The sequence below is a fragment of the Doryrhamphus excisus genome, linkage group LG13 (assembly GCF_037039965.1).
Source record: "Doryrhamphus excisus strain RoL-2023G ecotype Guam linkage group LG13, RoL_Dexc_Guam_v1.1, whole genome shotgun sequence".
Classification (NCBI taxonomy): Eukaryota; Metazoa; Chordata; class Actinopteri; order Syngnathiformes; family Syngnathidae; genus Doryrhamphus; species Doryrhamphus excisus.
The window spans coordinates 15,886,463-15,908,742 of record NC_136369.1 but is presented as its reverse complement, the minus strand read 5'-3'; the positions used below and the strand labels follow the sequence as shown (position 1 = coordinate 15,908,742).

The following is a 22,280-nucleotide window of genomic DNA, read 5'->3' as shown; positions in this document are numbered from 1 at the left end:
ACCACAATTCAGCCACAGATAAATGCATCCCTGAACGAGGCTCAACAGAGTCTCGGGGCCCATCTGGTTTGCCCCACTAATTTCAGGTTTCCCCACGTCGACAGTCACTAATCATTACCCACGCTCCACCTTTTTGTCCGTGTCAAGTGTCGGCAGGCGCGGCGAACCCGTTCGGAGGTGATCCTTCTTTGGAGGAACAGCATCCCCATCATGATCGAGGTCATGCTCCTGCCGGACTGTTGCTATGGCGACGAGTGCCCACCCAGCGACCCCATCAGCGACCCGGTCATCAAACAGGACGCGCTGCTGCTGGAGAGATGGACTTTACAGCCTGTTCCGAGACAGTAAGAGCAAACACACACAAGATATTAATTGACGTGTACAACAGGGCTTCTCACCTGGTCTCACTCAGGAAACGCAATAAAAGCTGTACTGTCTACCAAATGAGCCAAACTATAGATCTTGGTGGAAATGAGGATTTACAGTGACAGTATGTCTGTATATATTGGTTTAAATCAGGGGCCTCAAACACGCGGCCCGCGGGCCAAATGTGGCCCGCAGGACACTAGTTTGAGGCCCCCGCCTTGATATGAAAGTTTAATGTTAGTGCGGCCCGCGCAATTTTGATATGGATGCTGTATGGTATCATGTACACAGAAAAAATTACTACGTTTGATTAATGTTCATGTTAAAGGTTAAATAACTGTTAATAGTTATCCTCCCTATCCGTGTGGAAGTGGTAAGTTTTTGGCTATTTAAGTTGAAAGGAAATAACTTGGAGGCTACCGTTTAGGTCGCTAGCTCTCTAGTTTGCGAGTTAGCATGTGTCTCAAGACCCTGCAGTTGCGCAATATGTTGTAAATAAAAAGAGTATAAATGTGACTATAGTCGTGTTTCGTCATGTCTACAGGGCTCTAATAATGCTTTGTTAATTTTAATCTGAAAAAAATAATTTGTCTACCCATCAACTATATGTGGTTTCTTAAGTTTTTATTATTTGCTGTTTTATTATTATTATTATTATATGTATTTATTACTGTGATTGATTTTCTTTACTCTTGATTTGTTTATTTTTCATCTTATTTTGTGCAGAAAAATTAAAATTAAAATATTTGAGAACAGTGGAATGTTTTATCAGCGCTTTTATTGTAGAAAATCTGAACCAAAGCACTGAAAAGTTTGTATATTTTTCTGTTTTTAATAAATGCGTCTTTTTTTTTGTTTTTTTGTTTTGGAAAACCTGATGTGGCCCAGTCTCACCCAGACCCTAGCTCCAGTGTCCCCCAAGTAAATTGAGTTTGAGACCACACATGGTACACACTAATTTATTGCATGTTTTAAATAAAACATTAAATACGTGATAACTAGCTTGGTACCCAGAGGGTCAATTAGCCTGGAAAACTGGCCCACTTTTCAGCTCGCATTTGTTGAAGAAATGGTGAACACACATCCCTGAACAGGTTTTCATTAACCCTGACACATTTTTAACACTTCTTCTTTTTCAAAAAAAAATAGAAGCGGTGATCGTTTCATTGAGGAGAAGACGCTGCTGTTGGCCATTCGCTCGTACGTTTTCTTCTCGCAGCTCAGCGCCTGGCTCAGTGCCTCCCATGGCATCGTCCCCAGAAACATCCTGTACAGGTTAGATTCAATACTTTGTCAAGATGCTGATGAAGATGCTGCTCATATGAGACAAAGACTTATACGGGTGCTCATTGTCCTTTGAACAGAATCAGCGCTGCAGATGATGATTTGGTATGGCAGTTCTCCCAGCCGCCGTCCGAACACATTTTCCCCGTCCCCAATGTGTCCCACAGTGTTGCGTTGCAAGTCCGTGTGCAGTCTCTGCCCCGCCAGCCTACTTATCCCACTTTGGCCTGCAGCATTCACACCGGCCTGCCCCCGCTCTATAGCAAGACCCCCACCCTCAACCCGAACCTCAACAGCCATGGTGGCCTGACCACCCTCCGAAAGAGCCAGGAACCCAGCAAGGAGAATCTCCTTCACAGCTCCAATATGTACAGCAAGAGCTCCACCTCCATGTCGGGGCTCCTCCTTAATGGAATGCCTATTCCAAATCTTCCCATTAACAATATCCCCATAAACAGCCTTCCGCACACCGCTGCCCCACTCCCCTACATTAAGAAGACCCAAGAACCTGCTGAGAACCGCGCTTACCAGAACGGAGAGCTCCCGCAGGTCAACATCCCTCAAAGTCAGGACTCCCCGCTGTTCCGCAGATCCTCCCACTCACCCACACCCTCCCGCTCCCATTCCCCCTCCCCGCTCACCGGGAGCAAACCCGGGAAGTGGCTGTACTCGTCCCTCAATGGCTCATCCGACCCCCCGCCGTTAGAGGATTACAGCAGCAACAGCAGTGAGAGGTCAAAGGCGGCCATCCCTGAGCCGCTCCGAGCTTTTAAGAATTTCTCATTGGCCGAGCCGCCCCGCTGCTCCTCCCCGAGACCCTCGGCAAGTGAGACAAACCCCCTCATTGGCTCGCTGTTACAGGAGAGACAGGAAGTTATAGCCCGCATCGCACAGAGGCTCAACTTTTGCGACCCCACAGCACCGCCACTCCCCCCGGCGCTTTTTTCCTCGGACACCCCTCCCAAAGCCACGTGGAGCAGTAACAATGACGACATAGCTGCCAGTAAGACCAAAGAGCCAGAGGTACCGCCCTATGAGTCTGTGGGACATGCTTGGTCCACGACTTTCCACACCCCCTTGACCACCGCGTCTTTCCACAAACGGGAGACATCTTCTCCAAAACCCGCTGCCTGCAGGAAGCTGAAGCTCACCGAGAAAAGAGAACGTCAAGAAGGGAGCTTGGAGAGAGAGAAGGATGGCGAGAAGGAGCGAGACAGCTCCCTCATCGCCCAGGCGGTGCATGACATCACTAGACTGATCCAGGAGAGACTGTCCGTCCCTTCGCTGTCGCCCAGCCACAGCAGGAGCGGCAGCCCTCTGCACCACACACACACAACAACGGTCACGCACACCATACGCACATACTCAAACCCTGCACACGCATCACAAGCCGCCAATGAAGGCTACACCAATGGCCACAGCCACGAACCTAACAGGGGCCCGCACGTCACCGCCGCTTCAGACACGCCCATTTGCACAAACCAGCCCCGAGTAGACACGGGGATTGATTGCCATTCACCCCGAGCCCAAAACGGCGCTCACTTTACACTTGAAGAACCTTTATTCAAAGGCCAGTCACACGCCCAGGCTGGTCCACGTTTACAAACTCTCACGCCGGAAAAGCTCACTGTCCACTCAACCAGCAGACGTTACGTCCCTACGCTGGAGAACAGGAGCGTCCAGCCCGCCGGTCGTAACGCCATTATGAACTGTCACACAATCCAAAACCACAGCAAGCCTCAGTCACCATCACGGGCTGACGCTACAGCGCAGGACGAGAACCACACACCTCGATTGTCTCCAGACCTGACTCCCCTTCCAACTGTTCTGGTAAGAGACTCCACATTTGAGTTGCTTCCCCCGTATCGATCCACATAAGCTATAGGTGGCACTATAGGTGGCACTATAGGTGGCACTATAGGTGGCACTATAGGTGGCACTATAGGTGGCACTATAGGTGGCACTATAGGTGGCACTATAGGTGGCACTATCGGTGGCACTATCGGTGGCACTATCGGTGGCACTATCGGTGGCACTATCGGTGGCACTATCGGTGGCACTATCGGTGGCACTATCGGTGGGACCATCGGTGGGACCATCGGTGGGACCATCGGTGGGACCATCGGTGGGACCATCGGTGGGACCATCGGTGGCACTATCGGTGGCACTATCGGTGGGACTATCGGTGGGACTATCGGTGGGACTATCGGTGGGACTATCGGTGGGACTATCGGTGGGACTATCGGTGGGACTATCGGTGGCACTATCGGTGGCACTATCGGTGGCACTATCGGTGGCACTATCGGTGGCACTATCGGTGGCACTATCGGTGGCACCATAGCCCATAACTAATAGATACAATAATAATGGCAATAGAGTACTGATAAAGATTTACAATTGTGTTATTTTCCCCTGTGCCGTATCTACTATGCCCCACAAGTCTTTTCCACAACCAGGTACTATTTTGAGTACCTGGTTGGCTGGGGGAAACCATATGACCTGAACAACTGCTCATTGGCTGTGCAAATTTGACAATACAGGACAGGAAATGAGCCTGAAAACGTGAACTGACTGCTGCTTGCAGCATTGTACTCGGCAGTCTCCATTGTGTTGCTGCCCTCATTCGCATCACGGATAAAATTGGTCTCATTATCGACTCTCAATGGCGGAACCATGACAGCTTCTACAAAGGTGTTAGCCACAAAAAAAATCCTTATCAAAGTGTGAAATTGGACTGATCCAGGGACTTAAACTGTGCGGGGGCAAAAGGTGCAACAGTAAAGACGTGCTTGTAAAGTGATCAGTACTTGTACGTGACTGTGGCCTTTACCATGCAGATATGAGTGTTAATAAAAGATGAAGGCACACTACTTGAGAACATGGTTTCACAGACGATGTGCGTTTACGACCATATGCATATAACCTCTGCCTCATCTCTCTCTATTTGTGCTCCCAGCGAACTCACAGCCCAGCCCCCTTGCGGCCTTGTAACGGCTGGAGGAAGCAGAACCGCCACTCCTTAGATGCCACGGCCACCAAGGCCTTCCACCCCTGCACTGGCCTGCCTCTGCTTTCCAGCCCGGTACGACCAGCACACTCGCACACCCGCTCACTGTGCAAACTCTCGTGGGGTTTATGGCGAATGTTTGTTCTCCAAGTGACTCAAGTTTGTAGGCTTGATGAATCGCCAGTGCTCCCAGTTTATCGTGTCCCTAACAACACGCTAAGTAGCCATCTGCGATGTTGCTCACAATGCAGTCATCACAAAGGAGACGCTGAACTATCTATCTGGCAGGACTACTGAGTAGTTAGCTGATGATTACACAGGCGCACACTATTGCAGCATGATTCACTCAAAGTGAGGTAAATTGTTGCCATGAGTCACATAGCAACAAATCTAGATCTCACGTACTCTTCATCACTAAAATGTGCACTCATGTAATGTAGGTACACAACATGTAAAAATAGTAAAATCCTATTGAGCGACATATATTTGTATTACTCCAGATTTATATTGTATATTATATAACATGACTTGTGTGACTGCTGCAGGTTCCTCAGAGGAAAAACCAAACTGGCTATTTTGACCTGGATACCTCCTTGGTTGGCTGTAAGGGTTTACCTTGGGCTTCTGGGAAAAGGTACATCTTTGCTTCTTCGTGATCTTTATTATCACTGCGCTCACCACTTTATTGTGCACACACCTTTTGATGCATTGATGCATTCAGACATGGAAAAAAATGCACAAAAATGTGCCTCCCGCCAGTTGCCGAACATCTGAGCTCTAGCAAAACAGCAACCAGAACAGAACTTTCCTAGTTTGGCAGCAACTGCCTACTCAGAGCACGTGTGGGTGGTTTGCTCAGTGCCACTTTTAAGACAGCAGTTATTTAGTTCTGCAAAGTGGAAATCTGTTACTACCTCAATCATATTTACAATACACTTGTATGTGACTTTACTCATCTGTATACACCAGTCATTATTTGCACTATGACCCATTTATCATTGCACTAAAATTAATATATCTGCAATATGTTTGCTCCTGCATATGCTCCTGTGCAATATATGTGTATATTTTGGATATCTTGTATATATCTTGTTAAATTGTCTTTATTACTCTACTTTTGTATACTTTTTTTTTTTAAACTTGACTACTGCACTGAAAGGAGAAGCTCTCCAATATCATTGTACATCTTGTATAATGACAATAAAGGCCATTCCATTCCATTCCATTCCAAATTGTAAATCAGAAGGTAGATCTTTAGGAGACTCAAAAAGGCTGAGCACCCCTGCTCTTGATGATGCCTGTGCGGCTGTTACGTCATTGTTAGTGGATTGAATTCAACGTGTGGAGAGTGTCTCTACATGTACTGTATATGAACTTCGGTTTTCCTCACCTCTTCATCCCGTCACGACAGAACCTGTTGATCAAGTGTGTGTGTTGTTTTAACCCCTCAGGGTGTGCCCGAAGGGAGAAGAGGAGGACTCGCATCAGCTGTTCAGCGCGAGTGCTCCACCTGCCAGTCTCAGTCTGCTGGGGAACTTTGAGGTATAGCTCCATATCTCATCTGGTTTCATATTATCTACATGCTGTATTGTATATAACTCTGGGAAAAACTGTTGATTCTGTTAATACTTGGGTTGTTTATATTGTTTATTTTTCTATATTGTGTATTTTGTACTGCTTAACTGACTCTGTACTGTTGCTGCTGTGCAATACAAATTTCCCCACTGAGGGACGAATAAAGGCATATCTTAATCTTAATGCTCATTTGTTTACATTAAGGATTGTAGATGTGATATTGCGCTAGTAATGCTTGGTTTTTCAGTCGTCCCTTATTACGGTATTAGAATCAATTAACCATATTTAATTTGAATTTGAATCCTTAGTAAAAAGAGTACTGAAATGTGAGGGATGAACTAATCGGTTTTTTTAATACTTCAAAGAAACCTTCCAAAAACAGCTAAATTTGATCGTTTTTTTTTACAAGAATAAAAAGTGTGTTTTCTGTTGAAAAATAACAATGTTTCCAAATGCGCTCCCTTGTCAGGAGTGCGTGTTGAACTACCGCCTGGAGCCTTTAGGGACGGTGGAGGGTTTCACGGCTGAAGTAGGAGCCAGCGGATCTTTCTGCCCTAGTCACCTGACCTTACCCGTGGATGTGTCCTTCTACAGCGTCTCTGATGACAACGCCCCCTCACCTTACATGGTAACATCGCTCGTTGTTCTCTTGTGTTGCCTCACATCAGCTGCTCATTCTTTAGTTTTTATGCGACATAATACTTGCAAAACGCGCATCACAGAAATCAGTTTTTTCCTTAAAGCCTGGTCCACACGGAAAGCTTATATTATGGGCAATGCTGTATCTAATAACCTGTGTACCATGCAATATGCCTTGAAGGGTTTGTCTTAAATGTAATATTATTGAGTTTATAATGATAGTTTCTCCTGCATTGTTAAATTGATATTAATATCAACCTAACCTAAAGGAATCTTGTCTTTTTCCCATAGGGTGTCATAAACCTGGAGTCCCTGGGGAAAAGGGGCTACCGAGTACCTCCATCAGGAACCATTCAAGTGGTAAGAGCTCTGTTTAATTCTTTGTTATTAATAGCTTTTAATAAATTATCAGGATTTCTTACATTCAGTCAGGGAACAAAGCAATATTCATTGCAATCGGGGAAGGGATGAGAGACCCCTAGTGGTCATGTTACAAACAGTCCAAGCGTGTACTTTTATTATGTACTAGCTGGACAAATGTACGGAATAATCCGGGGTTTTGGACATTTTGCAAAAGTTACATACGGACATTTTTGGATGGTTTTGGTGTGCAAGAAGCAGAGGTAGTTTGCCAACATCCGTGACCTCACGAATAAACAACACTTCCCACAGACACATTTACAAAATGGCGTCAAAAGAATTTTCAATTGGCTTTTGGTGGAACGAGATGTTGTCCTTATACTTTTGGCCAAACGGCGCATACTGAGTCTTTTGTACTGCAGTAGTATGACATGACGTTATGAGATTTACGTTGCACACAATGTTCCCCGCTCGCACAGACCTTATTCAACCCGAACAAGACGGTGGTAAAGATGTTTGTGGTGATGTACGACCTGCGAGCCATGCCAGCTGGACACCAGACCTTCCTACGCCAGAGGACGTTCTCCGTCCCCGTCAGGCGGGACGGGAACCATCAGATCAGTAGGAAGCCCCTCATGCTGGGGCAGGCACGCACTTTGCGCTACCTCGTTCATCTGAGGTGAGGCGGCGCTCTTACCATCTTTTGCGACCTTTTCAACTTTAACATGAGATCGCTGGACTGAATTTGTGATTTGCATGGTTTTTGCTACATGAAACAACCTAATTGGCCAGTTGCGTCGAGCAAATTAGAGGTTACACTTGCTAGCTTATCTTGTTACTGTGCCTTTGGACATTGCTGTATGACTAGAATACTCCAGAGTCTCCACTTTGCTGCAGCCACCAGATTTCTTCAGTGTCTCTCCTCACATCTCCATCCTAGGTTCCAGAGCTCCAAGTCTGGGAAGATCTACCTCCACAGGGACATCCGTCTGCTGTTTTCTAGAAAGTCCATGGAGGTGGACAGCGGTGCTGCCTACGAGCTCCAGTCCTTCACAGAGTCCCCCATTGACCCGCCATTCTCTCCCCGCTGCTGACGCCTGACAAACTCCCCCCACCCTTTTCTCCACCTGATCAGCCACGAGTCATTGTGTCAGTTTGTGTGACTTGTATAGGAAGACGGATTGAAGGACAGCAGATTGACGGCGTGGGAGGCTTCTTTGTTTGGAAAATGACATGCATGAACTTTGATGTAAGAGGGTCACTCACTCACTGTTGAAGTGAACTCCTAGTAGGAAAAAGAAATGGCCTTACATGATTTGATGAGCGAATCCTCCAGCGTCTGGCAGGAGAGTAGAGACCAATGATTGTCCAAATGAATAGTTCACTTCTGCACACTTGGTTTCCCAAATCAGAATGTCAAATCGGACCTCATAATGAATACGTGTTCAATCTCAATTTCTCAACTAATTCAAATTCACGATAAAACAAAAAGTTTTACATTGTTGCTTTGACAGTAAATTATCCCTGATTTGGACTTGATGATTCTCAATGCGTCTGGAAGAGGACAGTATGTGGAGTGCCACCCCATCATTGTCATCCCTCCCTCAAAGGACACCTGAAGTCGACCATGCAATCGCACTGAATTCAAGTGAACTCATCACAGCAGAAAAAAAAAAACATCAGAAATGCACTGTGGATTACTTTTTTCTTTCCTCCTCAAAACTGGAAAAAAAATAATAGTAATATTCTATACATTTTTGTACTGTTACAAAGAAAACCACTTTATTGGAAGTGTTGCAATAGAAAGATGTAACCTTTTAGTTTTTAGTGTTTACACATTCACTTTTCCATTGACCTAACCATTCTGTTTTATTTAATATTTAAATTAATATTTCAGTTACTGTTTGTGATGTCTCATGCTAAGATGATTTAGTGTAAACTGTATATCATAGTATTTTTGACATTAATATTCAAATCTGAGGGAAACAAATTATATCTATATCTTCTAAAGCAATCTTTAAACCTGCATCGTGTCTGTGTGTGTGTTTTTTCATCTATATTTCAAATAAGGAAATGCTATTTCCCTTGTTATAACTCCAATAGAAGTCATAACTAAATTTTTAAAATGAAAATATAATTTAAAAAAATAAAGGATAAAATAAACATGCTAATGCAGGGGTGTTTTATAAGACTTAAGAAGAGAACAAATGCCTGTAGACACTTTCTATAGCTGCAATTAAGCCGTATTTTGTTCCCTTTTTATCAATCCACCAACCTAAACCAGTTATTTGCTCAAAGAGATTTTGAGTTATATTCTTCAACACTTTTTTTTACCTTTGATTATTTCAGAAAAAAATACCTACACTGACTAATGTTGGAAGGGAAACCTCTAAATAGACAACCGCTACCATTAAAAAGGGTTGCATTAATGTGTTTTGTACATTTAAATAGTTGTTAAAACACAATTACAAACAATTAAAAACAATTTAATGACAATAAAGTTCAAATTCAGGTTATTAACCTTTGTTTAAACATTTTAAATGGCCACAAAATAATTCTGTTGTTTTTTGCTGCCAAAGATCACACGTGTTTAACAGCTGATCGGCACGTTACGCAACTTTTTTTAATCTGCGTGCTCGCTCTCGGCGTTCACGATGACGACACAAGTTTGCACGTGACCACGTTCATGTGCGGGAGCGCGCGCGCATATCGCTCAGGAGACAGCAGGCCAAGGGAGCTCGACGACGTCCACCTTCAGTCACACAGGAGAGGACCACTTGGGCAGCTGTGTTGTAACGACAGACCGCTTTTTGGACATGTCGGACGGAAACGAAGACGTTCAGACGTCCGAAGAGACGCTGGGAGAAGAGCAGGTATTGAAGCTGGCGGTTATTTTTGAGGAAATGGTCAGGAGCGCGGTTGACTTTGTTGCGGCTCGAGCGTGAGCTTCCCGCTAAGAGTAGCCCTGTTTTCTTCGCGCTCGTTTATTGTTAACACATCCTCGGGTCCTTATGGCTGCTAAATATGCTAAATTAGCAATATCTATTGGTTTGCAGGTTCAATATTCTCTTATGTTCATGTCAGGTTTGATAGTCGTTTAATGTCAGAAGAGCAGGCTAATGTTAGCAAGCTAATCAACTGTCATGGTTAGCTTAACAGCTAACGTTGTCCCACCCAAACAGATAACCATGGCCTTTCTTTTAATGATTTACTTGTCCTCAAGCCGCCGTCGGTTTATGTACGATATGCACACTTTCAGCCAACCGCTTCCACTTTTAACACACATCGGAGGGGTTTTTGGCAGCACTTACAGCGGTTCCATCAATGCTAGTTAGCCAACCTTGTGCACGTTAGCATGGGTGATGACCGTAGTAACTTTAGTAACGCTAATATCATTAGCTCAGTAATAGCATTTCTGCATTCATACATTACATTTAACCAAAATATGCCAGATGTATCGCCACTGTGAATGATGTTGCACACACAACTAGTAGGTCGGATACTACTAAGTCAATTACCTCATGCATAGCTGTTCTGTGTTTTATATTTCAGCTGTTATCCTGCAAGCAAAATAGTAATAAACCAGGGTCTTATGACACCTGATAAATGTCTGTTTTTCAGTAAGCTCCATTAATGTGTCTCATGCTATCTTTTGCAGGAGGTTCAAGACAAAATGATCAACCCAGAGAAGGCAGAGGAGGCCAAACTGAAGGCCAGATACCCAAACCTGGGGAATAAACCCGGCGGCTCCGATCTGCTTCGTAAACGCCTTCAGAAGGGGGTAAAATGTCCCATCTTATCATAACTTGCACACTCTCAACGTTGCATTTAAATGCATAGCTCGTTTCTAGTGTCTCCAACCAGGGTGGACGTTTACAAGAGGTTAGGGCTGGGCGATATGGACCAAAATCTCAGACTTTGGCATACATTCCTCATATTGGAGTTTGTGCCAAGTTTTAAGGTGTTTTTTTTAATGCTCTAAATTCGACATACCTCCATAATACTGAGTCACTACTTCTTCCACTGCAGACGTGGCAGCCTTTTTGCGCCAACTGAAACACTTGCTTTATGGCTGTCAGGACTTGCTGATTGACATTTAGTTAACCCGGTTCGATGTTCCTCCAAGGTAGTCATGTTAGTTTAATTTCATTTTAATTGATTTTTTTTATAGCACCAAATCACAACACAAGTAACACACTTTATACGTATGAGCGATGGCATTTCAATCAGCTACGTATGCACATGTTTCCCCATTCCAGAACATTTGTTCCTCTGCATGAATGCCTTTAGTAGTATTTGAGCAGTGTTTAGGGTCATTGTCTTGTTGGAAGTCTCCAGCCCCGGCGTAACTTCAACTTTGTCACTGATTCTTGAACACTTGAACACATCAGCAAGAATCTGATATGATAATACTGACTATAAACCATGCGACCTTCAAATTGAACAAGATCGCCAGTACCTGCCCTGGCCACACAGCCCCATAGCATGATGGAACCACCACCAAATATTACTGTGGGTAGCAAGTGTTTGTCTTGGAATGCTGTGTTCTTCGCCCGCCATGCATAGTGCCCCATGTTAGGTCCATATAACTACATTTTTGTTTCATCAGTCTACAGTATCTTATTCCAGAATGAAACCGGCTTGTCCAAATGTGCTTTAGCATACCACAAGCGACTCAGTTTGTGGCTTGTGCGCAAAAAGGGCTTCTTCCGCATGAATCTCCCTGAATAGCTGAATAGTTGAACGATGCACAGTGACACCATCTGCAGCAAGATCACGTTGTAGGTCTTTGGAGGTGGTTTGTGGTTTGAGTTTGACTGTTCTCACCGTCCTTCGCTTCTGTTTATCATATTTTTCTTGGCCTGCTACCCCGGGCCTGAACTAGGACTGTGCCTGTGGTTTTCCATTTCCAGAGTCGAACCTGACAGCTGAAATTTCTGACCTAGCTTTTGTATCCTGCCCCTAGACCATGATGTTGAACAACCTTTGCCCTCTGGTCATTTGACAGTTGTTTTGAGGCTACCATGGTGCTACTCTTCAGAGAAGATGCAACTTGGAATTGGCCACCTTAAATACCCTTTCTCATGATTGGCTTTACTTGCGAAGGTCAAGGGTCGGTGAGCTTACCAAACATATTTTGTGTTCCAATAATTAGTTTTAAGGGTCTTCGAATCAACTAAACAACAAGGGCGCCCACATTTAAGAACCTGCCTACTTTTGTTAAAATAATGTAAATTCTATAAACTTCATTTCACTTCTCATCTGCCACTGTGTTCGTCTGCTATATGATATACGGAAAATAAGGAAAATCTTGAAAAATTAGCAGGGGTGCTTGTAAATAAATGTGAAAGTGCTTGACATATCATGTTATTTATTTTTCGTAGAGCCGCTTGATCTTCAATCTTTGGATTGGCTAAGTCGGAAAACAAACACGATGCTGCAGCGCACTCCCTTTTCTTGCTGCCTTCAGTCCTCTCTCGGATAAAATTAGTCACCTCAGAGACGTAATTGGAGGAAACCCTTGCTCTACTCCATTGTTCTTGTTTGCTAGCACGTCTTGTTTCAAGCGATGCGTTAATGCCAGCAGTGCTATCAAAGGAAGTCACAGCTTTACTATGCCAGTCCTGTGTCTCTTCTCTTCCAGCAAAAGTACTTTGATTCGGGCGACTACAACATGGCCAAAGCTAAGATAAAGAACAAGCAGTTGCCAACGGCCGCTCCGGAGAAGACTGAGATCACGGGGGACCACATCCCCACCCCCCAGGACCTGCCCCAGAGGAAACCCTCTCTGGTGGCCAGCAAACTGGCTGGCTGATGCACAGTGGGGCCTCCGCTGCAAAACACCTCCGGCCCCCCTTCCACCTCAAGAGCTTGTAACATTACCTTTCCCACCCGCACAGGACCACCTGTTTACCAACTCAGCCCCCCGCCCCCTACTAACCCAGACCCCGCCCGGCAGGAAATGCCTTGCTGATACCTTCAAACCGTCTTTATTTTACTCCACTGGCTGCTATCCCAGCTCTTGTACCCCCCCCCCCACCTCTCCTATTTGCATTTCTCTTTATTACTCTCATGTAAGATACACTGAACGACAGGACAAGTGTTAATGAGCGTCTCTGAGAACCACAAGCTTCTAGACGACAAAGAAGGCTTTTATTGTGGCGGAAGTGTGTATATAGTACATTTCATTTTGTTAGGCACATGGGGCACACGTCAGCCTTTTAGCATTTTACATCAGATTTGTTATCATTCACTGTATTTCCTTCTCTGTGTATATGACACTGTCAATATGCTCCAGTCTTCTCTCAAAGGGGGTGGCGTTGTATGTAAGGACCGCAGTGTTGAACTGTGTGACCCCCCACCCCCACCTGACCCTCCAACCCCATATTCCCAAATGCAGAGCTCTTTTTTTTTTTTTTTTTTTAACTCCGTACAGAGCTTTACACAGAGGCTGCATGTAAGCACTGATTCTGATGAACGCTGCATTCAAAGACGTCTCGGGACCAGGAAAGTTGCCTTGAAAGGGGGGGGGGGGCAAGATTTTGTTAGCCTCAAAATAGCTCCAGTTGCCTGAATGTTGTACATCCCTGCTGTCAATCTATGCCCGTTAATCTATGGGCACTGGGATCAGACATTAATGACGTGTCAACGTTGGCCGGCTAAATAGAATAATCATCCCCGTTTCCCTGTCGTTTCCCTGTCGTTATCGCTTTACCGGGGTTCTCCATAGATGTTTCAATCCAAGCTCGCACATCTATCTATCTGAGCTGTGCATGTATATGGCTGCCCTCCTGTTAATTTGTGCCATTTTGTTTTGTAAATAAAATAGTTTTGCACAAATGACTTTTTCATCTTTATTATATCAATTTCTTACACATTGGTGTGAATCTTCCAATAACTAAATGACTGTCTTCATACATCAACATATAGAACGCAATATGATGCACATAGTTCTGCTTTGGCACTACCATGTGTAAACACAGTGTGAACATTTCATAGTCTGCCATAGAAAATATTGACCCAAGTCCAAAAACATGATACTTAGCCATAAGCTGTACATTTTAAACTTTCCAGAACTGAATAAAGATCTGATCCTGATTTACATTGGTATTATGTGAAGCAGGGCCATACAATTCAAAACCAGTTTCAGTCCTGATTTATGATTTTTTTTCTGACAATTTTCTTCAGCCCAAAACCAAAATCTGTATGCAGGACCACAGGCAATAAATTCAAACCTGTTCCAGTCTTATGCATTTACACTGTACTAATTTGTTCTGACTTTTCTCAGCCCCAATAATATAAAATACAGGTGTGTCTTTGGTATGCTGGAGCCTATCCCAGCTGTCTTCGGGCAAGAGGCAGGGTACAGCCTGGACTGGTGGCCAGCCAATCACAGGGCACATATAGACAAACAACTCAGGTGCATCTCAATGAATTTTAATATTTTTAACAGTAAATGTATGTCACTCGTTGAGTTGAAAAAGGGAAACACTTCAATTTGATTCACTAAACAGTTAAATATTTTTAATTCAAATACTCAATACTTAATAATTTGTATAAATAATGATAATAATAATTTAAATAAATTATATTTTGATATTATTTTGATTTTATAAGCGGGACAACAAATTGAGCTTGTAGTTCACCCTTTCACCACACGAGGCCACTGTTTGTCCAAGGAGGTATCGCTCTGCTTTTTTTTTTTTTTTTGGCTGAATCATTTCATCCATCATACCCAGAATGCAAAGTGAGATAGCCTTCTCTCACAAGTAGTAGCAGCAGCAGCGGCAGACTGCTCCTTCCTTGGCTTACTTCACCTTTTATCATGGCGGGGAGGGTCATATCTTACCTTTGAGCCCCCATCTCCCAAACTGCGATACTGGAGATACGAGGACACAACGAGTCCCATGCGGAGCGGACCACCAAGCGACTTTTAGCGCAGATTGGCGTGAGCACATAGCTGGCGGCTGTCATGGCAGCGTCGGAGCTGTACACAAAGGTAAGACAAGTGCATGTTGACTTGTAGCCGCCAGCTAGCTGCACACTCAATGAGCTTTTATATGACATCGGTTCCGTTATAGCGAATGTTTCGTAAAGAAAATGTGCCCTTTTGAAAATGAATGAAAAGGTCCCTAAAACCGCACCAAAACTCGATGCTTTATAAATATTGATTTGTGCTAGCATCAAAGGCAGTGCTATACGCGTTAGCGTAAATCGGTGCTTTTTTTCTCATATGTATAACAATAAATTCGGCCTTTTTATGTGTCACCTTGTTTGTTTACCCCCGATGGGAAGTCATCCCTCTTCTGGGCCTTCGTCGTCCTCTTTTCCCTTGGAGGAGCTATGTGATGCAAAGGCGGTGCCTACCACCATGGAGGGGGCAGGTTTCCTTTTAAATAATTAATATGTCCTTTTCACGCACCCCAGCGTTAATTGTATTCAGTTTTTGAGTCTACAATACACGCATGATGACAAGGGTTCTGTCAGTTTGGGTACCACGGCTAGTGATGCTGCGTTTAGAGCACAACATCCGGACACTTGAGCATCTGTCTGTTAGCATCCTTGTCTTAGCATCTTTTGGTATTGGATTTAAGAGGAAAAAAGAGGCCTTGAGGAAGGAATGTTATTGTCGCGCATCACAAGGTTCATTTGTGACAATGTGTGAAAATGAAAGTGTGTGTGGAGATGAGTCACCCAACCCCCCCCCCCCTACCCCCCAACCCCCCCTTCCAGCTGTTCAGCTTGTTTTGTTGTGGATTTTTTTTTCGAAGCAATCAGTGCTTAAAAGCAGCACTGCGGCGTCCGCTTATACCATAGCCGACCTCTGATGAATTCCCATAGGAAACATTGGAAGTGGTTACAGTCTGTTCCAATGTCAAACTGTGGTCATATGGCTGCATGATTCTGCAAAAAAAATCACAGACTGTTTTTATGTGAATGATAGCCAGCCTGCCTCCCCAGCAAGGGTGGCAGTTCCAACACTCTATGGCCGGTGAGGCTCACTGGGGGATGGGGAGAGTGATGAGGAAGCATCTGCAGGCATGCTAACAACCGTGCATCAATAATACAATAATCTCATCAATAGGCATTAAAGCTATTTTACATCTTTTAGAAATGGCTGGAAAAAATGAGCCACACGGGTGCACGTACAAAACAGCAACAGCATGGGCCCTAGCGCATATCCCTGAGGTACTCCCTACTGGGATAGCAATGCAATATGTATTATTTAACATGAAATTATCACAAAAGACTGTATATCCACACCTTTATGGTTCAATGTGGATATATATTTTTTAATTTCAGACTATTACATGCATGTTTTTTATAGTTCTATAGTTAGAATGTCAATAATACAGGTTCTATTTACCAGGTTCTAAATGAGCCGTGGTTGGATTCTGTTTTTAACTGCAGGTAAATTGCTGCATATGCGTGGTTGCAATGCAAACACACACCGTTCAGTATTTACAGGAAGTACTGTTTGAATGGTGTGGTCTGTCCAGAAGTCTGACTCTTGAAGTCAAACACCCCTCTTTGCCAACGGGGTTTGAAACACTCCGTTCATTGTGTGTGTCAGACCGAATAGAGGCTTATTTAGTGTGTGTGTGTGTGTGTTAACTGTGTGGTTAGCATGCATAAACTCATTCATTCATTCATTTTCTACCGCTTTTCCTCATGAGGGTCGCGGGGGGTGCTGGAGCCTATCCCAGCTGTCTTCAGGCAAGAGGCGGGGTACAATCTGGACTGGTGGCCAGCCAATCACAGGGCACATATAGACAAACAACCATTCACACTCACATTCATACCTATGGACAATTTGAAGTCGCCAATTAACCTAGCATGTTTTTGGAATGTGGAAGGAAACCGGAGTACCCGGAGAAAACCCACGCATGCATGGGGAGAGCATGCAAACTCCACACAGAGATGGCCGAGGGTGGAATTGAACCTGGTCTCCTAGCTGTGAGGTCTGCGCGCTAACCACTAGACCGCCGTGCAGGCCCAGCATGCATAAACTGCACCTTTTAATTTAAGTGTAGTTCTGTCTATTCTGATTCTGACATCATGAAGGGACGTAAAGAACTGTCAGAGAGGTGAATCTGAATCTGAATGTTCTGAACTCCTGTTTCTATATCAGCGTCGCATGGAATTAAAGACTGAATGGCGTCTCTGCTCGCTGCAGCCAAGTACAGCACTCCATTTTGCCTCCTTTGCTTAAAAAAACATGCTTATTGTTTGTTGAAATTGTCGGAATCCTCCATTTTGGCTTGTATATGGAGAAGAGTTAAAAGTTGGGTGTGGGTCTGTGTGAGGAGAACGAAGGGAGCGGATAATCTTCATAGTGAAGCTCTGCATTAAGATTACTCAGCAGTGGAAGCCGAGCTAGAAGAGCCACCCACCATTTCACAGAGGACAGCTTTGTAAAAAAAAAAAAAGAAAGCAACAGGCAGGCTTCGCCACACACCTTAAAATACATCTTGGACAGTGGATGCTGTAATTGTCATCATTTTGACTGTAAAGCTAACATAGCTATTCAAATGCTACTAACATTTGTGTCCTTATGACCAGTGGACTATTTCCTTTACGCCGTGACCTTTTTGAGAGCATTCTTATTAAATTACTGAGTCATGTCGTAGATGCTGTGGTATGTTGACGTCACTGTCCTGACACAGCAAGAACAAATTCATAAGGACGTCTGCATGTTTGGATGTTTTTGTCCGAGGGCCAGCTCCAACTTGTGGTGCCTAAGACGAGACTTAAGACCAGGGGGGACCGAGCCTTTTCTGTGGTTGGCCCCAAACTATGGAACTCTCTGCCCTCCCAAGTAAAAAAGGCCCCCAACATCGGAAGCTTAAGTCTCGTCTTAAAACCCACTTTTATTCTCTGGCTTTTAACTCGGAGTTAGTTGTATGGTCCTGTGTCTTTTAGTCCGTTTTTACTTCGTTTTTATTGTAATTGGTTTTATTTTTTAAACTTTTATTGCTTTGTTTCTTGTTTTTGATATTTTAATATCTATTTTATTATTTTATTTCTTAAATGCTCTTTTAGTTTTGGATTATTACTTTTTATTTTTACTAGTCTGTGCAGCACTTTGGAAACTCTGTTTATAAAATGTGCTATATAAATAAAGTGGATTGGATTGAAACATAAAACTCTTTACGGTACAACATCCAAAACCCTCAACAAACTACAATATATTCAGAACTCCGCTGCCCGCCCTCCTCACCTCCACCCGCTCCTGTGAACACATTACCCCTGTCCTCCAAAACTGGCTTCCCGTCCCCCAACGTATCCATTTCAAGGTCCTTCTCATCGCCTACAAAGCTCTCCACAATCTGACCACTCTATACTTCACAGACCTCCTTCATCTACACAATCCCCCCACGTCGCCTTCGCTCCTCAGACTCCAACCTCCCGGCACTCACCTGTAAGACCAAGCTCCAAACCCTGGGGAGACAGAGCTTTCTCCATCGCTGCCCCCACCCTCTGGAACTCTTTGCCCCGACCTTCCTACCTTCAACCTTCAAAAAACAACTCAAAACCCACCTGTTTAAATCCGTTTTTAATGTCTAACTTTTTATACTTGACTGCTATTTTATAGGCGGCACGGCGGTCTAGTGGTTAGCACGCAGACCTCACAGCTAGGAGACCAGGGTTCAATTCCACCCTGTGTGGAGTTTGCATGTTCTCCCCGTGCATGCGTGGGTTTTCTCCGGGTACTCCGGTTTCCTCCCACATTCCAAAAACATGCTAGGTTAATTGGCGACTCCAAATTGTCCATAGGTATGAATGTGAGTGTGAATGGTTGTTTGTCTATATGTGCCCTGTGATTGGCTGGCCACCAGTCCAGGGTGTAGCCCGCCCGTCTTTCGCCCGAAGACAGCTGGGATAGGCTCCAGCACCCCCCGCTACCCTCGTGAGGAAAAAGCGGTAGAAAATGAATCAATGAATGAATGGTTGTTGTATTTTATCGTTTACTCTGTTTTTACTCAACTCTATTTTTATTTCTTTTTTCTCTACTGCAAAGCGTCTTTGAGTACTCTGAAAAGCACTATACAAATCAATAAAAATGTATTATAGGAACCATAACGTCATTGTAGGGCATTTATGTAAAAAATGATGTCAATTGTGAGTCCAATGTGATGAGCGTTGGAGTCATATCTTTAGGCGGGGGGGTAGCGGGGGCAGTTTGTGGGAAAGCCTTGTTTCCTTCTCTGTGTGTCGCTGAGTCTCATGTGATCGAGGAGGACGGGAAGTTGTGATGATGGACAGCAGGGAGGACCACTTAAAGTGTCACAGGACAAGCTTGTGGAGCGTCTGGGTTGTCTGCTCATGTTTGCCGATTCCGGGGGAAGGTTCTGTACTTTCCCGGTAGTGCCTTCTCGAGGTTGGTGATAGGTTGAGTTGGACGCTTGAGGCTCGGAGGCATCCTTTCCAGAGAAGCATGAGCTAGAAGTTTGGCCGACATGAACTGGGAACTGGAGTATATGTTTGTCGAGGTAAGTTTTTGATTGTAGAAGAAGCAAAGTTGTTTGTGGATGTTGACTCCTGACTCTTGGGGCCTTGTGTTGGAGAACCCTCGTGGTGACACACCCTTTCTCCTGGTGTCCATTGAAGAAAGTCTTTGGTGTCTTAAGCCTTTAAGTCCACTTCTTCCCTAAGATTTGTAAAAATGCAGCATTTTGTCTTAAATGTGTGTTCTTTTTTCAAGTATACGTTCTTTATTGTTGTTGCTATTCTTTTGCATGTTTGTCGTCTTCAGTAGCTACGGGGACCAAATCCACTCTTGTTCTCCAAGGTAGCAATCAGAAGTTAACTCCGCAGTCAGCATTGACCCACTTAATCTGATTAGAAACCACACAGCTCTCCATCCTCTTAAGCAGGATACTCCTGATCGGACCCTAGTTTGGGTCTGCACCTTCATGGTCTTGAAGTGGACCAGGTATCCCAAAAAGCCGTATTCTCCCCCCACCCTTATGCTAACCTTGAAGGTTTTTTGCGGGCCTATGGCGTCATGCCGCGTGGTCCCAGCTGAGCAGAAAAACAGCCTGGGCCTCTCACGAGTGGCATCATGTGACGGAAAGCCTCAGCAGTCAGTCAGGCACTCCTTAGATGAGCGCAAAACAGTTTTTACATTCCTTCCTTCCATCCGTGTCTGGATGCTGGGTGTATTGTGGGCTTGATGTTGAGGAGGCCGTCTGTTGAGAACAGCGGCCTCAGTTTGGTGGCAAGTCATCCAAAGCTCCAAGTTTTTCTGAGTTTTTTCAGTAGTGTGACTAGTAGCGGTATGACGACGCTGTTTTTTGTGAAGCTAATATGCTCTCAGCGGTACGATCAGTCGTAAAGTGACTGACCTTTGACTTGTTTTTTACATAGTCTATTTTTTAGTTAAAAATAGGTTAAAAATAACCAATAAAAATGTAATGGAAATATGCTTGGAAAAATACAGATTTATTATTAAAAGTACAGATTCATGTAATGTTGCATCAAGTCAAGACAAAAACACTTGAGTTTTTTTGTTTTATTTAGTTTAAATTAAGATACATGTTAAATATAAATTTTCAATTTTGGACAGTTCCACCCTCGGCCATCTTTGTGTGGAGTTTGCATGTTCTCCCCGTGCATGCGTGGGTTTTCTCTGGGTACTCCGGTTTCCTCCCACATTCCAAAAACATGCTAGGTTAATTGGCGACTTCAAATTGTCCATAGGTATGAATGTGAGTGTGAATGGTTGTTTGTCTATATGTGCCCTGTGATTGGCTGGCGACCGGTCCAGGATGTACCCCGCCTCTCGCCCGAAGACAGCTGGGATAGGCTCCAGAACCCCCCGCGACCCTCGTGAGGAAAAAGCAGTACAAAATAAATGAATGAATTTTGGACAGTGTCTTCCGTCATCTAATTTTATTTTTTTTTTTAGGCTATGTAAACATGTATCTTAATTTAAACTAAACTAAACAAAAAATGTCATACGTGTTTTTGTCTTGACTTGATGCAACATTACATGTATCTGTACTTGATAAATCCATATTTTTCCAAGCATATTCCCATTACATTTTTATTGGTTATTTTTAACATAATTTTTTAACTAAAAAATATTCATAGACCATGTCAAAAAAAACAAGTCAAAGGCCTGTCACTTTACGATTGATCGTACTGCTGAGAGCATATTAGCTTCACCAAAAAACGGCGTCGTCATACCGCTACTAGTCACACTACTGAAAAACATTTATATGATTTTCAATTTTGGACAGTGTGTTCCGTCATCTCATTTTATTTCTCGCACCTCAAAAAGTAGCTAGGTGCTTAATCTTGAACTGGCACCCTCCAGATAAAGAACCGGGTGCTCTATTCGCTGACCTATTCACCTGCAACTTAGTCGTAGGTTCTGTAATCACGTTCCATAAACTCATAACAGAGGAGTCAACCCTGCACGAGTCCAGAGGAGTCACATCAGTTCAACGGGATGAAGAGTGAAAGCTCAGCGCTCAGCGTATTAGCACGACGAAGGCTCTAATCTGCCAATGACTTTGCACAGAATTGTAAACACTTGAGAGTGATGCCACGCCCCCGCGGCTATAACTCACCTCCACGGACTAACATGCACAGGAACGACTTGGAAGTGCATTGGACGTCCAAACTTTCTTCATCGCCCTTCATTCAGTAAGGGGGGGATGAGGACGTTTGTTGACTTTGTATTGCTACAACAAAATCCGGCGGCATGATCCAACTCTATCAAGTTTTGCGGGAGAATCCTGAGGAGAGGAGGTTGAGGACGGTGTCTGAATTGGATCTGACTGCCAACATTACCGGGCTTAAAACCTTCAAGGTGATCTGATGTTTTGAATGTTAGAATTGGTAACATTATTAATTCCTGAACACTTAGTATTGCAGGTATTCATTTGACAATATGTGGTTTGCATTGGTGTAGAATTGCATTGCATCTTACTGACAACAGTATTGGTTACACTGTGTAATACACTAGTCTATATCATGACAAACTACAAATAGCATAAACTTTCTCTTTGCAAAACTCATAACTTGACTGGGAAATGCC

The 22,280-nt window shown here is 44.0% G+C and overlaps 3 protein-coding genes across 5 annotated transcripts in view; all 3 read left to right on the top strand.

Annotated features, from left to right (window-relative positions):
* The window catches only part of atosa (atos homolog A), a 29,280-nt gene extending 20,023 nt beyond the window's left edge, over positions 1-9,257 (top strand). Inside the window, exons 3-12 of the mRNA XM_058088848.2 lie at positions 148-344; positions 1,516-1,641; positions 1,731-3,480; positions 4,607-4,732; positions 5,203-5,291; positions 6,109-6,199; positions 6,702-6,860; positions 7,163-7,231; positions 7,711-7,910; positions 8,172-9,257. Of these exons, the coding sequence (XP_057944831.2) occupies positions 148-344; positions 1,516-1,641; positions 1,731-3,480; positions 4,607-4,732; positions 5,203-5,291; positions 6,109-6,199; positions 6,702-6,860; positions 7,163-7,231; positions 7,711-7,910; positions 8,172-8,325 (2,961 nt within the window). The 3' untranslated portion in view covers positions 8,326-9,257. The remainder of the gene's footprint in view (positions 1-147; positions 345-1,515; positions 1,642-1,730; positions 3,481-4,606; positions 4,733-5,202; positions 5,292-6,108; positions 6,200-6,701; positions 6,861-7,162; positions 7,232-7,710; positions 7,911-8,171) is intronic.
* Positions 9,258-9,892: 635 nt separating this feature from the next.
* Positions 9,893-13,653, top strand: arpp19a (cAMP-regulated phosphoprotein 19a). Its single transcript, XM_058088849.2, has 3 exons — positions 9,893-10,104; positions 10,890-11,012; positions 12,876-13,653. Exons 1-3 carry the CDS (start codon positions 10,048-10,050, stop codon positions 13,044-13,046), a joined length of 351 nt encoding a protein of 116 aa, XP_057944832.2. The 5' UTR covers positions 9,893-10,047; the 3' UTR covers positions 13,047-13,653.
* A 1,312-nt stretch (positions 13,654-14,965) lies between these two features.
* Positions 14,966-22,280, top strand: part of myo5aa (myosin VAa) — a 45,560-nt gene continuing 38,245 nt past the window's right edge. For 2 of the 3 annotated variants that reach the window (XM_078795503.1, XM_058089001.2), the window contains exon 1: positions 14,967-15,230. In XM_078795503.1, the coding sequence (XP_078651629.1) occupies positions 15,204-15,230 (27 nt within the window). In that variant the 5' untranslated portion in view covers positions 14,967-15,203. Of the gene's footprint in view, positions 15,231-22,280 lie in introns of all 3 variants that reach the window. The other variant, XM_078795504.1, reaches the window with a different exon arrangement.

What these genes read in the sequence shown, in the direction of transcription:
- arpp19a (XM_058088849.2), top strand. Translation starts at nt 10,048, where the DNA reads ATGTCGGACGGAAACGAAGACGTTCAGACGTCCGAAGAGACGCTGGGA. An exon ending in AGACGCTGGGAGAAGAGCAG is followed by an intron (nt 10,105 to 10,889) that starts GTATTGAAGCTG and finishes TATCTTTTGCAG; the next exon opens with GAGGTTCAAGACAAAATGAT. An exon ending in GTAAACGCCTTCAGAAGGGG is followed by an intron (nt 11,013 to 12,875) that starts GTAAAATGTCCC and finishes CTTCTCTTCCAG; the next exon opens with CAAAAGTACTTTGATTCGGG.